This window comes from Phalacrocorax carbo, chromosome 13, assembly GCF_963921805.1.
Source record: "Phalacrocorax carbo chromosome 13, bPhaCar2.1, whole genome shotgun sequence".
Classification (NCBI taxonomy): domain Eukaryota; kingdom Metazoa; phylum Chordata; class Aves; order Suliformes; family Phalacrocoracidae; genus Phalacrocorax; species Phalacrocorax carbo.
This window is the reverse complement of record NC_087525.1, coordinates 12082638-12098990: the sequence shown is the minus strand read 5'-3', so window position 1 is coordinate 12098990 and position 16353 is coordinate 12082638. Positions and strand designations below refer to the sequence as shown.

Below are 16353 nucleotides of genomic sequence, written 5' to 3'. Positions count from 1 at the left end.
GCTGATGAACTTAAAAAGAGCTTGCTTATGGTGCAGCAGGGATTTGCTCTAAGCTCGGTCAGGCTTAAGTGGAAACCTCAGCTGGAGGCCAACAGTAATGTACTGGCACTTGCAAATGCCAGAGGCAGTCAAGGAGCTGCGATTTTTGCTGTACTTCTGCCTGGATTCACATGGAAACCACGCTTGCTCAGCCTTGGCAATCTGGACAACTCTGCTGATTGCTGGAGGAAGATTATCCAGTGGAATCCCTTGTCTAATAGTGTAGATAAGGCTTGTAATGCCGGATAGGCACAAAATGGGACCCCGACTCTGTTTGGGGTGGTGTTTGCCAACTCCACCGCTCAAACTGCAGGCAGTACGACTTGCTCACTTGCCATCAGACTCCCATCCCCTGGGGTAGTGCCAGCTCGCAGACGTTTACAGAGCATCAGCCTCTCCCAGCCACCGCTGGGAGCCTCCAGCCACCTGCGTGGGATGGGGAGCTAAAGATGGCACAGAGCTGCAACACAGTCAAAAATGTCCTTGTATAAGGGCTGAAGCACAACATGGTCTCTCAGATGGCAGCACTCCCTGCAGCAGCAACGTACAGCAGTAATTTTCCGGTGCTGGGACCCAATGCACCTGATCTGGGGCTGCAGGCAGGCAAAAAAGGAGCGTGTGCATGCCTCAGCAGCAAAACAGCAGTGTGAGGGATCAGAGCCTGCATTAGCTTCTTGTGACTAGCCTGAGTAAGACTAGTGACAAATACGTGATGGGCTTTTGCATGTGCTTTCATAATATTAGCTACCAGATTAGGTATGTAGAGGTCCCTGGAGAGTTTATGCTTTGGTTGCAGCAGTGATAAAGCTCAAGCTGCTCTGTCTTCAGTGCTGCTGTGCCTCATGCCTGCTGGCTTCATCCAGAATGAGTTTACATGTGTGTGTTTACATTGGCTGGGTTATACTTCTAATTTGTTCTATAAATGTGCTTTAAAAGGCAAGAGAGAAGCAGCTTCTGGCTTAAAGCTCCAAAGGTGCCACCAAAAGCATTTTTCTGAGGTGAAATGTTAGGAGATGTTGAGTTTAGGCTTTTGCAAAGGGCCTAGAGAACCCCTTGGGAAAGGGAGATAACAGCTTACTTTCGAGAATTCCAGCTGTGGTAGCTTTGCCACACAGCTGCCAGTGCCTCTTTGGGCTAATTCCCAGAACCCCCTTGACTAAAAGCTGTAAGTACTGCAGGGTCCTCTCTTTTGAAAGCACTTTGGGATGTTCCCTTGGCTTCTTGGGGTTTGCTCAATGCCGACTGCTGCTACTACCTGCCGCCCACGTCAGCAGAACCTCTCCTTGGGGATGATTTGGCAGGGAGGCTCCCAGAGGACGGCACAAACGACACCAGCGCTTTGGTGCTTCGGAGCCAGGTGTGCATTCAGCTTTTGCACAGGGCAAGAGGACCAGTGTCAGTATCAGACCACGGTCAGAGCTTCATGCCACAGCTCAGTGAGGGCTCACACACTGCCTGTGCTAAATGGCTGCCAGGCAGGCCCTTTTCTGTGGCCCCAGTGAGAGGTCCTGCACCACAGAGGCGGCTATTACTCTTCATCCCTCTGCCCCAGTCTCCTCCAGAAGAAGGAATCTGGTCTCCTGTGTCCACATGCCGTCCCAAGCATCCGCACTGGAGCAGTCATCTTTCGGTTTGAGCAAGATGATCAGTGACAAAACAGGGGAATTAAAACTTCCGTATGTTTGATTCTTGATGGCTTCACTCAGGCTTAAGTTCTGCAAAAATGGGCAGGTTGCCATTAGGTCTTCCCTGTGCTTACATAAAATTTGGAGTCATAGGCAGGATGCTTTCCTTGGCAGCAGCCTGTGTCTGATCTGAGCAATGCCATGAAAAGCAGCTTTAATAAGCCTCCAGGAGTTTTACAGCCTTTGGCCCCACTGAGATTACAAGCAGTTGGCAAAATGGTGTGTGTCAGTTATATTCCCAGCCATCTGTAGGCAAGGGACACGCGATATTTTGGAGCACCGAAAGGAGGCGATGGATTCTCTATGTGACTGTAGAAGGAGAAAGTGAAGTGCTGCAGCTGCATGAACGCATCACATTCAAGAAAATCACGTTTCATGATCATATAGTCCTTACCTTGACCTTTTTTTCATTTGTGCAATTGTGCTTACTTACAGACAGTTGTGATCTACCAAGCTACATACATTGTGACATAAGTTATCATAAAAACAGCAAATGCTATTTCTGTGTGAGAGCTTGAAAGTGTCTGCAGATTCCCAGATCCCATTTATTGCTGCAGAGCATGAGACCCCTCGAGGTAAGAAGGACCAGACCAGCAGCCCCTTCCAGTGCCAGATGTAAGAAGAAGGGAAAAAGTTAGGAACTGAAATAGCAGTTGCAGTTTGTGTGGCTGTTTGGCAGGGCCAGTGGGTGATTAGCTCTTTGCAAAGAGTTGCCTGTGTACATACAAAATGTATGTGTGCTCCTTATCAAGGTCTTAAGGCATGTGTGGGATGCTATTTCAGGTTGTTTGTTTCATCTTACCTCATTAATCCCTATAAGCTCTCATAGTGGGAACAGAGTGGGACTGAGAACAGCTGCAGAGCAAGGGATTGAAGCATACTCAGAAAGCCTAAGTTCATTACTCACGCAAAGCCGAAGCATCACCAGTGCTCTCAAGATCTTTGCATGCCTCTCGTCCTTGCGTTTTTCCTTTCTGTTTTTCCCCATGCCCCCAGGAATGCATTCCCCCACCATTAAAAGCTAGTTTTCAGTGGCAGTTCTTTGATCAAAGCTACAGCTGACAGCTACTTACCTCTGGCCAACTGACCGCTTCAGGTCCCTCCATCCTTCAAGCTTCCCCTGTTGTTCCTGCATGCTCCGGGTCTCATTTCTGCCCATCATTCACAGCTGGCTGTGGAAAGCCCTCTTGTCCTCCCTGGTATCGATTGTTCCTTCTCTGTTTCTGTCACCCTGCTGCTCCCCAAACTGGTTGGGCTCCCTGCTGATGTGTTTCCTGGTCCATCCTTCAGTGCTCAGCGATCCCACCCTGGCACGCTGCCGTCTCTCTGTATGTTTCTGTATTTCACCCAGCGCAGACATAGTAGCTGAACACGCAAGGAATTTTTCTGTCCACAATTTATTTCCAGCCTCCTTGTCACAAAAAATATCTGAGTGAACAAATTAACTTGCTTCTCTTTTAAATTATAATTCCTTTCTGACTAGACAGGACACCGATACGGACAATTTAGCCCAAGCTGTGTCTTGGAATCTAGAAGACTCACCAAGACCTCATGTTCAGGCGACTCCAGAAAGGTTAAATTGTTTGATGGTGCAAAAAACATTCAACTTTTTGCATACACTAAAATCTCGCCCCTAGGAAAGCTAGGAGCTGCCAGAACAAAACTGTTAAGCACAGCCTGCCTTCTGCATCGCTGCAGCAGAGCTAACGCTGTGCAAAACAGAGCTGCCCTGCAAAGCAGAGCACTGCATGGAGATGCACTGAGGGCTCGCAGGTGTTACAGCCTTTGCTTTTGGCTTTATGCTCCTAACAGAAACTGCAGAGCCATCAGAAAATTGCCCTCAGATGGCTTCTCCTTGGAGCTGGTTGCTGTGGGTGCCACGGGGACGCATAGCTGCTGTCCGTGGGCTGGCATTTTGGGCCCCATGCTGAGTGCTTGCCACCAAACCCCCCCCCTCTCCCCGCCGCAGGGGCTTGCAGCTGCGGGGCCTGTTTCAGCTGCCGCTTCTGGCTTTTGGGCTGCCGATCCTGGCCGTGTCTCCGCTTTGCCAGCCAGCGTGGTGTGCTGAGGTGCTGCGAGGGAGCAGGGCTCGCCCAGGCAAAGTTAGGAAAGAGCAGTAGCTGGTAGTGAATGGGAAAGCCATTTTTGAGGTAGTTTTAGTGTATGGTCCGTGTCCTCCAGGAGCCTGAGCCCCCCTGTGTTGCAGTGTAAAACACCCATCTGCAGGCCTAGTTTTAACTGTCCGTCACCTTTCCTGGTGGGGAAACAGGCCTTTGGCTGAGACGGGTGGAGAGCAGCCGCGTAACCCTGGGCAAGATGGTATTTGCTGTGACATTGGGAACAGAGGTGTCCTGTCCTGGAAGCATGGCCATGGATGTCCCTCTCAGCATTTTGTTAACAGATGTCAGCTGTGGTGGCAAAGGACAACGGGAGGACTGAGCACGAGTCCAAAATGTGCTTGGCTTATTTAAGTTGGCAGGGAGGGGGTTTGATTGCTGAGTGTCGCGCAGCAGAGAGGGAGAGCGTGTCCTCAGTGAGAGGGCAAAACCAGCCCCAGAGCACCTGGGCAGAGGCCGGCCGTGAGTAAATTTAAGTCAGAAATGAAGTAAAATGGAGCAATGGCATCATGGGACAGCCATTCAACCTAAGCGTCAGGAGCAAAGAGCAAATGACTTTTAAAATGGAATGGGAAAATGGAGGGAAAGCCTGGTGCGGCTCCTGGGAAGCAGCTGTAGGAGGGAGCAGCGTGCATCTCCCCGGGACTTCCCCACCCCAGCCTGCTGCACCATCCCCTAGGTACTCGCAGCATCCCGCTCTTCCAGCCAGGGCCCTTACACGGCATTTGCCATATCCCTGGGTAAAGACTCTTCTATTCCCTTATCCTTCTGACAGGAGAGGCTGTTTACTTGGTATCACTGATAAGATTTTAGCTGTTTTTTTCATTTATTTCCTTTTCAGCAAGCGGAGGCAGCACACTGAGAGGAGATTTTTAATTGGCATCAACACTGTGCTGAGAAGTGTTCCCAGGGTGTTAATGATATGGAGAGTATTGTGCAGTGAAATTACAACTCAGGCAAAATTAGGAATTATAATGAGCTAGAAAAGAAATTTTGATCCACAATCCAATTTAAAAGGCACACAAGTGTCCTGTATTATGAAAAATGAAGAAATACCAGCTTTAGCTAGGAAGCAAACAGTCCGGTGTAATGATCAACGATGTCCTTCATTCCTTGCTCAGAAACCTCAGTAATCTCAGTCTGTGCCAATATCAGTATTTCTTCTCACATTTGGAAGCAAGAAAATTCCTGGTTTCTCTATAAGAAAATTCCTAGAAAACATAGGAGAGAAAATTGGGAGACTGGAAGGACAAGGCCAGGTTCAAATGTATTCACCTGAACTTTCACAGTCCATTCTTCCCTAGCACATGCCCTGCGATCCCTGAGGAGTGGTTCGCAGTTCGTGTTACCCCAGCGTTGGTAGTTCAGGGCAGCCCCGGTCACAGCACTAAGACTGTGTGCCTGGTTGTTGCCCGCAGGCTCTCAGAGACCCCAGACACAGGCTGTGGTGCCCATCCTGTTTCTCTACTGCGCAGGCATCCACACGTGCTAGCAACAGTGGTATATAAAGTGGAAGGGGCAGGAAAAGTGAAGAAGGGCAGAAAAGCAAATAAGTAAATCTTCTAATGACCAAAAAAGGCTGAAGAAAAGCACTGTATTGATGATGGTGTCAGTGAAGTGTTGACAATTGACACCTGAATTCTCCAGTTGGCCCCAGCTGTGATATTAAGACAAAGCTTTTGAAAAACAAGAATAAATGCAGTCAGTGTTGGTGCTGCGGAACCTTCACAGTCCTGAAATTTCTGTCTCTTATGTAGACAGCTCTATCAGGAGGCAGGTGTCCTTTCAGGATGCTTTTTTTATATCAGCCCCCGTTTATTCCTCTCCTTGCATTTCTTTGTGCTTACACAGTTCAGTTGGTACAATCAGAGAAGTGTCTCATCATATCACTCATTGTCTTTCCCTAATAATTTTTGGGGATTTCAGTTACAGATGTGTCGTTATTTTCTACTGCATTTTGTGGGAGAAGTCCAAGAAAAATGTGGAAAGCATTTTGTAGTTTTGTGAACCTATTTTGCAAATCTTGAGTATTTGTTGGCTGACTGAGCCAGCTTGTAACAGGGTCTGTTGTTTGTGCTCCTGTGGGCCCACCGGTTTCTGTATTTTTCTGTACAAAGTTGCCCAAATATTGCCCTGGTAATTATCATAAGAGAGTTTACTCATAAGTGAGCACAGATCCCACATGGTTTGGCATAATCTCTTGCTATGCAAAGAAGACAGCCATGTTTTCTAAGTATCACCACTGATGCTTGACCATTGTGCGTCCATTAAGCCACTGATCTGTTTGCTTCACATTTTGCATGACAAAGAATAAGCAAATGAGGAGTGAAAGGTTGCATTGCAAAACAGAGGAAACACTGGAGAAGGTGACCTGTCAGTGCTGTGGCAGAACCTCAACCAAAGCTCTAGAGTTAAACAGGAGCTTATGAATCTGGTCATTGAAAAACTCCACTGCTGCTGCAGAGAGGATATGAGAAAAAGATTATGACTTTTGAGTACAGAATTAAAAGGCTCTCAAAATCAGAGCCAGAGTAGTTTAAAACTGGAGTCTTCTGGGTTCCCTTTAACAGTGTTCTTCCTTAACTTCATGCTAACTTTCTTAGCAGGGATCCTTCCAGCCTCGCTTTTTGTCCCATGCACAAGCAAAACTCACTACTAATGTGGCTACAGTTATTCCAGTGCAGAGAACTCTGTTAGACTGTAAACCAGAGCTTCTGTTCCAAACCTCTGCAACTTGGGTATCTTAGCTAACATACTCAGGGCACGGCGGATTGGAAGGAAACATCAGTGTTTTATATTTCAGGCTTGGTTAACTGATACTTGTAAAGTGCTTGAAGTTATTTGGATGAAGATATTAATGCACAGTAGAATGACAGACATGTAAGTTTAAAAAAATAATACTAATAAACCCTCACCATGTTTTGAAAACGTGGGTGTTATAACTCCCCCAGGAAGTATCACTTCTGATAAACAAAGTCAGTTTAGTGGAAAAACTGGCACCAACTTCTCAAATGTTTAAAAATAAAAATAACAATCTCTCTTTCCCCAGCTTGTGAGAGAAATACATTGATGAGTTTAGAGAATTTATTCATTGGTATAAGCATGAGTGGGTGTGTTAAGTAGAGGATTTAATGAGAGGGAGCTAATGAGGGGGAGTGAAGTAGGAAAGAAGACTTCTGCATCTATTAGTTCTGTAAGTGGAAAAGTCTGCAAATGTCCTTGCACCTCCTGAGCTTCAGAGCCCGGGTCTAGTCCTGTGGGAGCTCTGCCTTCAGCTGCCAGATCCTCTGCCGACTAGTTTGCATTTTTGTTGTTCCCATAGAGCAGAGGACGTGAGGGCCTTCTGGTACTCCTGAGATTGTCACCCGGTCACGTAACAGCATCGCTTTTGACTCGCCTGGGCTGAGGGTTAGTCACGAGCTTGTCATCTATGTAAACACTATGATGTCAACAGTATTGATTAGGTGTGGTTCCACAGGAAAGGGCCTGAAGTGAGAGAAACCAGCACTGATAAACTTGGTTTAACCAGGAGGCTAAAAAGTGGCAATCAGAACTATTGAGCTGTCTACTTATCCATATTTCCCATTAAGCGGGTTTGATTCACAAAAGCTTTGCCTGCCGCTGGGGAGATAAGTTTCTAAGGAACACACCAGTGAAATGTTCACTGATTGAAGTAACCACAGGGAAATGCTGCTGAATGCTAATTTTTCAGGTACCCATGTGTACACTCTGAATGGAACCGATCCAGAAGGAGATCCCGTGATGTACGGCCTGGCCTATGAAGCTGGATCAAGACGCTACTTTTCTGTTGACAAGAACCTTGGAAATGTTACACTGATCAAGGAGCTTGACAGAGAGGTACAGTGAAGTGGCACCGCTCTGTGTGGTCGTGGAATTTCCTGCAGTTCAATTTGAGCTGTGGTTTTGAGAGACAATGCCAACTTATTTGCCCCCAAAACATGTGATGTACTTTGTTATTCCGAGACATTATACTTCACTTATCACATTCTTTTCCAGTTGACTTGAGCCACTGACGCTGCTATCAAATATTTCGGCAGCTGTCTGTCCATCTTTTGCCAAAAGAGAAGTTTAATCTTTATTCCTTTCTTTCCCCACCTGTACCCCAAGAAGAGCTATGAGGCAGTTACAGTCCTCTAATCCTCAGGCAGGGGACTCTCCTGTCATTAGGAGGAAATAAAGATTTGTGTAAGCAAAGTTCCAGGACACTTCTCTGTTTACATCATAGCCCTTTAGCCCACCTGTAACAATATGGGTTAAAGATGTTTCCAGCAATAGTGGCCTAAAGGCAGCCTTATTCTGGGAACACAGGCATTGAACCTATCATGTCTCCTTCACAGAGAAGGGTACACAGTGTTTAGTAAACCCTCAAAACACTGCACACTGAGACAGAAGAGTTTTGAACCAATCGTGCCTTTTTAGGGAGTGTTTCTTGAAAAATATGACCGGTTTTCACCAGCTCGTTACAGGACCCCAGGGATTCCCAGACCAACCATCTCTTGACAGTAGCCACAGCATGTCCAAGGAGTCCCACAGCTGGAGCCTCTGATGGGGCTCCCTAGCCCCTGCTGTGATCGCTTTGTGGTATTAGTTGTTACTTTCATCTACCTGCTGAGACACAATTAAATCTGCAGTCCCTTTTCCAATCAGGGCAAACACCATCTCCCTAACAAAGGAATTTTCTCCGTTTACAGAAGGAAGATGAGATTGAAGTTATTGTCAGTATTTCAGATGGCCTGAGTACAGTAAGTATTTAATTATGCTGTAGCTTGTCAAGCTGTCTGTCCCCACATACCTCCCTCTGTTGAATTACCTTACAGGCACTATCTCATTTTATCAGAAAACAAAATCTTATTAGAATCTTACCTCCTGCTTCAAGAGCCACTGAACTCCCAGTAACTCAAGTCTCACTCCAGCTCATTGCTCAGCTATTTGAGAATAATTACAACGTAGTGTGAGCTGAAAGACTGACCTAGTGGCCTGCAGAATTACAGCAGTTTCCTATGAAGTTTCGCTGTCAGCTCAGTAGGATTCATACTTAAGAAAGATCTAGAGGCTTTTTGGAGAAATGCATGATGTTATAGGAACTAGTGTTGGACACCCAAGAGCTGACTGTCCCTCCACCCCCACAATGCTTCTCTAGGATGACATTGAGAAGATTCGATTAGGCTAAGGCGGTGGGGGTTTCCTTGTCTGCTGCTGAATAAAGCTTTGATCACGTCTAATCATTAAGGACTTATCTGAGGCATTGCACAAGCATCCAATCCTAGTTCTACAAATTTCCTTGGCATTTTCAGTTTCCAGTGGATGCTGTCATGGCCAGGATATTAGCCTGCCAGCAAGGGGAGCTGGGCTTCATCACTAGAGGTGCCACAGAAGTACTACCCGCAAGACTCGATAACTCTAGAGCTCATCCTCAGACTAATTAATTGAGATTACTACAACAAATGTTTGGGAGGTGCCAGCATCCTATAGGGACAGCTGCCCTGGCGACCTCTGTAAATAGGAAATAATAGGATCACATCCACATGTCTACTTGCAAACAGCTGGGAAGTTTTGTTAGCCAAATATGTTTGCTTCTGTCTTTTTAGAAAGAGAACACGCATCTTGTTCAAGATGGATTCTTACATATTAGTAGCATGTATTTCTATATCCAAATTATGCCTGCTGTTGATCTATTATCGTGATACCAAATGAGGCATTAAGGAATGCTCTTGGCTGTCGGGTACCAGCTTTTACAGTCTTTTATGTGGTCTCATAAAATACATCATAATATCTTGAATGCCATAAAGAAGAAGAAAGACTTTTGAAAATCAGCCCTGGACTGTAATTTATAAAGTGCTCTGAGGCTCCTTATTTAGTTTGGAGATATCTGGGTGTTCTCCACAAAGCAAATTCTTCTGGATTTTGGGATTTTCTCTATTTTCTTTTATGTGGTCAGTTTTGGTAGTGCAAAGATATTCTACCACAACATAATTTTTCATTGCCTTTGACTATACCTTACTAGGCAAATGAACAGGTACGTGTTGAAAATCAGCTTGGGTCATAATATGTTCTTTGTATTCTACACCAGGTTTCTGAAAAAGTCAGGATCCTTGTAATGGATGCTAACGATGAGAGCCCAGAGTTCATCAACACACCTTACATAGTCCAAGTCCCAGAGGTGGGTGAAGTTCCTTTACATACTGGAAGTATATTTCAGTAGGATGTAAAGAGGACCTACTATGTTTTCAGTAGAATAACAAGATGTGCAGGACTAACTTGCATTCTTTTGTTTTAGTGTTGGGTAGATATTTAATATCCACTGCAAACTTAGAGAATGAGTCTGTAGGTATTCCAGGTGTGCTATTTGGTGGGTAAGGTCCAAGGTGTGAGTCACTGGGAGTTTTTAGTATTTACTTCAGTGGGAATAGGATGTGCTCTGTTCTAGCTGAGTTTCCCTGTCACTTTTATTCCAAAAAGATTTTCTTCTTCTTGTTCTTCTCCAGTTTCCTCCGCTTTTAATCTCCACCCTCTTTTCTTTCTGCTCCTTGGTTCTCTCAATGCCTTTATATTCTTTCTACCATCACTCTCTTTTCCTGCCTCCTTGCGTGCTCATTTTTCATTTCTTCTAACTCACACGGTTTTCCACTTCTGTGTGACTCTGGTAACTCTTTCTTGTCACAGAACACTCCCTCTGGCAGCAGTATCTTTAAGATTGAGGCGGTGGACAAAGACACGGGTTCTGGAGGAAGTATCACCTACTTCTTGCAGGTAAGGTGTACCTTCAAAAATCATCTCTCATTTACTGAGATCTCAGAAATCAGGTTAAAAAGAGATTTTGAGGGTTGAGATGGACCAATTTTGTACTGTGCACAAGAAAATAAACATTGCCACACTGGATATTGTCCGACTGCAAGCAGCCACAAGCAGTCCAGCAGGCAGGAGGAGCTGGAGTTGCCACTGTCACTCCTATGCTTGCCAGCAGGACTCCTCGGGGCAGGGCTCTTGTTGGCCCTTTCTTTGGAGTGACGGGGAGAGCAAGTCGTGACTTGTAATATTGTATGTATATGGGATTTTTAAAGCATGAAATAGCTTTCTTTAGAAAGCAAAATGCACTGGACACCCACATGTGGACCTCGGTGTAGCAGGCTGGTGCATAACTGAGACCTGGATCACAGTGTGAAATACGAGGTACTAAGTCTTCTCACTGACAAAGCCATGCCTGCTTGAGACCAGCCTTTCAGGTATTGTCCACTGGTGAAGAACAGAAAAGGCTCTGCATTTAAAGCTGCATTTCTGTATTACAGACCTTCTACATGGCAAAACAGCAACTTTTTGTGTCATATGCTTTAAATTCCTTCTTCCTATAAGCAGCTTCATCCAGATTAGCTGCAGTTCCCTTTATTCAAGAGGGAACAGAAAAAAAATCCAAAAACAGTTTGTTGCAATATTTGCTTTGGATACAAATATGGAAACAAGTTGGAAGATATTTACATAGCACTAAACTAATCCTGTTAAGAGCTTGGGCATACTGTGAAAGAACACCTTGAGTGTCTGGTTGAAATTTAGTTTTGATTTCACCAATTACGATCCACTTAAAATACAATATGTGCAGGATTCTATTTTGCACAGGGCTTTTTCCAGCAAGCTGATAGACTATGAAGCCAAGGAACAACAATTTCAAACTTCTATGTCTAGCTGATATATTTGTGTGGCAAAAAGGTTACTGATTATGTGTATTTGTTGAAAAAAAAAAAATGTTGCCATGTCTTTTGGCACAATCTTTGGGAATTCTCAAGTTGCACAAGAAAAAAAAACCCCTCTCTGAAAGTCTGATGTGGGCAGGTGGTGACTTCTACTGAACAGGCCAAGATTATCCAACAGTGACATTGTGTATGGATACCCAAATGGAAGTGTGTCTTAGATACCCCTGTTCCAGAAGAATGTAGGGAGACATTTTTCAAGCCTTTTGGGAAATTGGATGTCTTTTAGGTTTTATTTGTATATTGCAAAAATCACCAAAACACCACTCTGTTGGCAATAATCTATGCATGCAAACTTCCTGCTTTTTTTGTAAGCCAGTAAAACTTTGAAACTCTAAGGGATAAAGCCATTTTTTCTTCTTCCTTTCCCCCTCGTCTTTTTTTCTGTTAAGCCTCCCTACCTCTTTCTATGCAATGAACTGTGTTAACCAAAGTTTTAAGGTTTCACAATGAAATACTAAAAGATTTAAAAAATCCACATTGCAGGTAACTGATTTATTCTGAATAATGAGAGACTCGTGGTTGGTTCATGAATTGTTCATAAACACACAGAGGTGAAATCCATCAAATACATTATTCACTCAAACCGTATCATTATTCTAGTCTTTTCCCTTAGCAGATGAAATAAAAGATTAATCCCTACGGCAATCTTATTTCCATACCTATAATCTCTCGCTGTTTCTTCTTTTCTTTTCTTCTAGAACATCCATGCTAATAAGTTTACAATAGACCGTCACAGTGGTGTCCTGCGCATCAAAACAGGGGTCACCCTGGACTACGAGAAATCAAGAACACATTTTGTTGTCGTCATAGCCAAGGTATAAAGCTTTTATCTGAAACTAGGGGAGGTGGGGGGTTATATTTGAGTATGACTGGTTTGAATACAAGTGTGATTTAAAGGGTTGCTGGAACATGAAGTATAACATTGAGGCAGCAGAGTCACTCCCTCTGTAACCTCTGGAGGTGTGGGGTGCAACATGGAAAAGTGAGGGAGGAAAGGTGACCGGTGTCTGCTGCTGAACAGCATCTGGAAGCATTTGGGAATGGGTTTCCAACGGTTTGCTCGGGGCCCAGTGCCAGCGCAGTGAGCCCCGCTGCAAAAAGTCACCTGTGAGCTTTGAGAGTCACCTAGAAATGAAGGTTGGCGTATGCAGCCCCGGCTTCAAGAAGCATCAGCTTTTGGGCAAATGCACGTGCCAAGGGCTCCTTCGCACTGCCCAGGGCATGGCCCTACCGCAGCAAGGGCAAGGCAGGCGGTGTGGGTCGCACTCATTAGCCACAGTAAGACACAGGGCACAGCTGGACCCAGCGCAGCACAAGTGATGGTCTTTGTTTCTGGAAATATCTGCAGATGTTTCTTTCTTCCGCTTCTCTGCTGCCTTGTGGCAGGAGCTTATTCAAATCCTACAAATATTGCTGCACATCCCTTCTTGCAGCTGTCATTCGCAGCAGTGCTGCGCCTGTGGCATGGCTGAGGATTCATAACAGGCATTAAAAGTTTATGGATTCTGAAGTAAAGTCTCTCAGGATCCTGTGGGGACCTGTCACACAGACAGACTCACATGGGTGGAAAGAGGATGATTTTGCTGCTACTGATGGTGACTTTGAGTTTCTCATGTTTTATGAAAAACGTACGGATCTTTTTATGTATTTATTTAGCCAGGGTTCACTTGAGGGGAAGTAACAAAATTTGGTTTAAATGATGCCTTTGGGCAGTAAGGAGGAAAAGAAATGAGCATATCTATTCCAAAAAATAGAATTTTTAGAATTGGTAGAGCAGACTTGCTGAACAGTTCACACTGTTACACACCAGCACGACTGCTGACCTCCAGCCGGTGCTCTGAGACTGAGGGTGTTAAAAGCTTCTGAAATTACAAGTCATCTTTCTAATTGGCTCTGCTGTACCAGTAGCACAGAGCTGATTGTAGCCAAGTCCCCAGAGACTGTTTATATACTGTGGCTATCTAAGTTCTTGGCTGCACAGCTCCTCCATGCTTTCACTTTATCATGTAAGAGTCCCTAGGAGACTTTGATAATGCGCACTGTTTAATTTCCCCTACAAATGCTCTGTCTTGCTGCTGCACGTTGTCTTGTGTTTATGACAAGACCTTATGTGGGATGAAAAGCTGTAGACCTTAGTTGCTAACTTTTTGCATCAGTTTCTAGCATTCTTTTTTCCTGCAAAAAACTTGAATTCCCTGTCCCCTGTGTTGTTGATAAAAGATCATGTACGACTGCATATGTTGGCACAACCACTTTTAGTATAAGAAATTACTTCTGAGACACTGCAAGCTGTCCTGCCTAACCAGAGAGAGAGCAGGACAAATGGAAAAAAGAAGGGAATAGGGCAGCAGAGATTAATCTGTGTGTTGAGAGAGAGAGAAGGGATTCCTGGGACTCTGCTACTGAAGGCTCATGAGGTGTATGCAGTGCCATAACCTAATTTGCAGGCATGTCTCAGCAGAGGCATTTGATGATGACTTCTCCTCTAGGATGGTGGTGGGAAGCTCAGGGGAGACAACAAAGTGTTTTCAGCCACAACAACAGTTACGGTCAACGTGGAGGATGTTCAGGACACTCCTCCCATGTTCATTGGGACTCCCTACTATGGATACGTCTATGAGGATACACTTGCGGTAAGTGCTGGTTTTCACCTGTAGGAGAACAAGTGCAATCTTTCACATCTCAGTCAAGATGGCCCTATGGTTTCTAGCACAGGCTTTATTGGAAACTAGGACCTAAACTCTGATTTGACTCCTAGGTGAGATGAGCTGACCAAATCTCAGACTTGTTCTTATTTATATCCATCACAAATTTTCCACCCAAGGCTTCCCATTGCTGTCGTTAAAGTTAAAAAGAATTCTGCCTATTTATGTTGGTCTAATTCCAGACAGTGACTAAGAGCTCTTCCATAGCTGAGACCTGCAGAGGCATTGGGCTGAAGACATAAGCAGGTTGCCAGTTACCTCACCTGAATACATCATGCTAGAAGCCTTTGTGTGTTTGTGTGCTGTGTGGTCTCACGGTGCTTTTGTTTTCTAGCTGATCAGTCTGGTACGAGCAGCTGGTTATGCAAGGTATGGGGAGAATTCATACCCAAATGCTCTAGATTCTGTGTGCTGTTCCATGGGTACCACCTGGGGAGAAGCAATCCTGACATCCCCAAAATGCAGGATACACTCTGCTCAGTGATGGCTAGATAGGCCAGGCCTAAAACCCACAGGTTATCAAGCAAGCAGGGACATACTTAGAAGAACCACTTACAAATGGGGACACTGCATTTGTTGGCATGTGTCTGCTGCTGAAGATAACACTTCAAATCTGTCACGGAGACAGAATCCAAGGAGCACACTGAGCTTCTGGCTGTGCCATCACATCAGAAATGTCTAGAGGCAGATTTGCTTAAAAGGGAGTATACAGTTTAACAAATTAGTTTATTATGTCCGTCATGATGCTTTCAGCCACATATCACTCTTTAAGCTGCAAACTAATGAAATTTCTCTATATCTAAGCAGTGGCATGATACTGTATATGGATCAGCTCTCACCTTGATACATAAGATTTTAATTAAAATTTTCTTCATTCGTAGGATGAGAAATGAGTATCTACTCATGAAATTACCCACCATTAGACTATTGATCTCTTTGGCAGTGAGTTTACACACTGTCCATTGGATCTTTCCTTGAGTTTCAGGAAAGAGCATGTCTTTACTGCCTGTCCAGAGCTCCAATGTGCACTGCAGCCCTTGCATGACTGTATATTGCAGTTCAGTGCATAGGCTGTTGCATTTCAGCAGGGCAGAGGAGTAATGCCTGTGTACTTTGCAGATGTTTGGAATGAATATTATGTATATTGATTTATTCTGCATAGTTACATATAGATCTTGAAATAACTATCAGGTGCATGCAGGAGTTAGTGTTTACCATGGAAATGAGAGTCAATAAATGTTAATTACATCCAGCCTGGGCTCATAACTTACACCATTATGATATTATAATGACGGAAGCACAAATCAGTCCTTCCCAGTGTGGGTTTTGCTATTAGAATGATCTCCACAGAGAGACACGCATGAGCTGATTTTAGTATTGTTTACACGTTTGGTGTTAATTTTGTAAACTTGCTGCTTTTCTCCTTGGCGGAGTTGTCAGGATTTACAAAGTAGCCTGTCACCTTCAAAGGACTGCACTGCATTTTGTCCAGTAGGCAGATTTTATTGCAGCTTCCAGCACAAATGATAATAAATACAGTTCTGTGTTTCCAGTTGCTCTAACAGGACCTTACTCTTGTTTGAAAAATTCACTCAAGTGTTGTCATGAAAATGTTGCTTGTTGCCATTTGTTGTTAACTGACAGTTGCTTCCATGTTCGCTGTTTTTTGCAGCCCCGAACAGTAACACTTTAGTTCAGAGGCCTAAATTGCACAGCTCATTGCCACTTGGGTGAGCATTTTAATGCTGCCAGTCATCATCCCTCTGAGTTGATAGGAGTAGTCACACGAGCAAATGGTCTCTAGTACACAAGTACTGTACGTATGGCCTACGGCCACATTGCTTGCGCAGATGGAAAGACAGTGAAGGTTTAAGGACAGTTAAATCACCATAGTTTTCATCACAATTTTATGCCCTAAATGTTCTGTGGGCCAAGTTGCTTTGTTGATCCCCTTTTTGCTTTTGCTGCCTGTCTGAACCTACTTAGGGAGGACCAAAATGACCTCATGACTCCTTAGCAGCTGCCAGCGTCTCAGCACGCT

General features: G+C 44.6%; 1 protein-coding gene across 1 annotated transcript in view; it reads left to right on the top strand.

The window, feature by feature from the left end:
* CDHR1 (cadherin related family member 1) overlaps positions 1–16353 on the top strand; it is a 48893-nt gene that overhangs the window by 2571 nt on the left and 29969 nt on the right. The window contains exons 3-8 of the mRNA XM_009512786.2: positions 7554–7699; positions 8554–8604; positions 9933–10022; positions 10526–10612; positions 12306–12422; positions 14097–14240. Of these exons, the coding sequence (XP_009511081.2) occupies positions 7554–7699; positions 8554–8604; positions 9933–10022; positions 10526–10612; positions 12306–12422; positions 14097–14240 (635 nt within the window). The remainder of the gene's footprint in view (positions 1–7553; positions 7700–8553; positions 8605–9932; positions 10023–10525; positions 10613–12305; positions 12423–14096; positions 14241–16353) is intronic.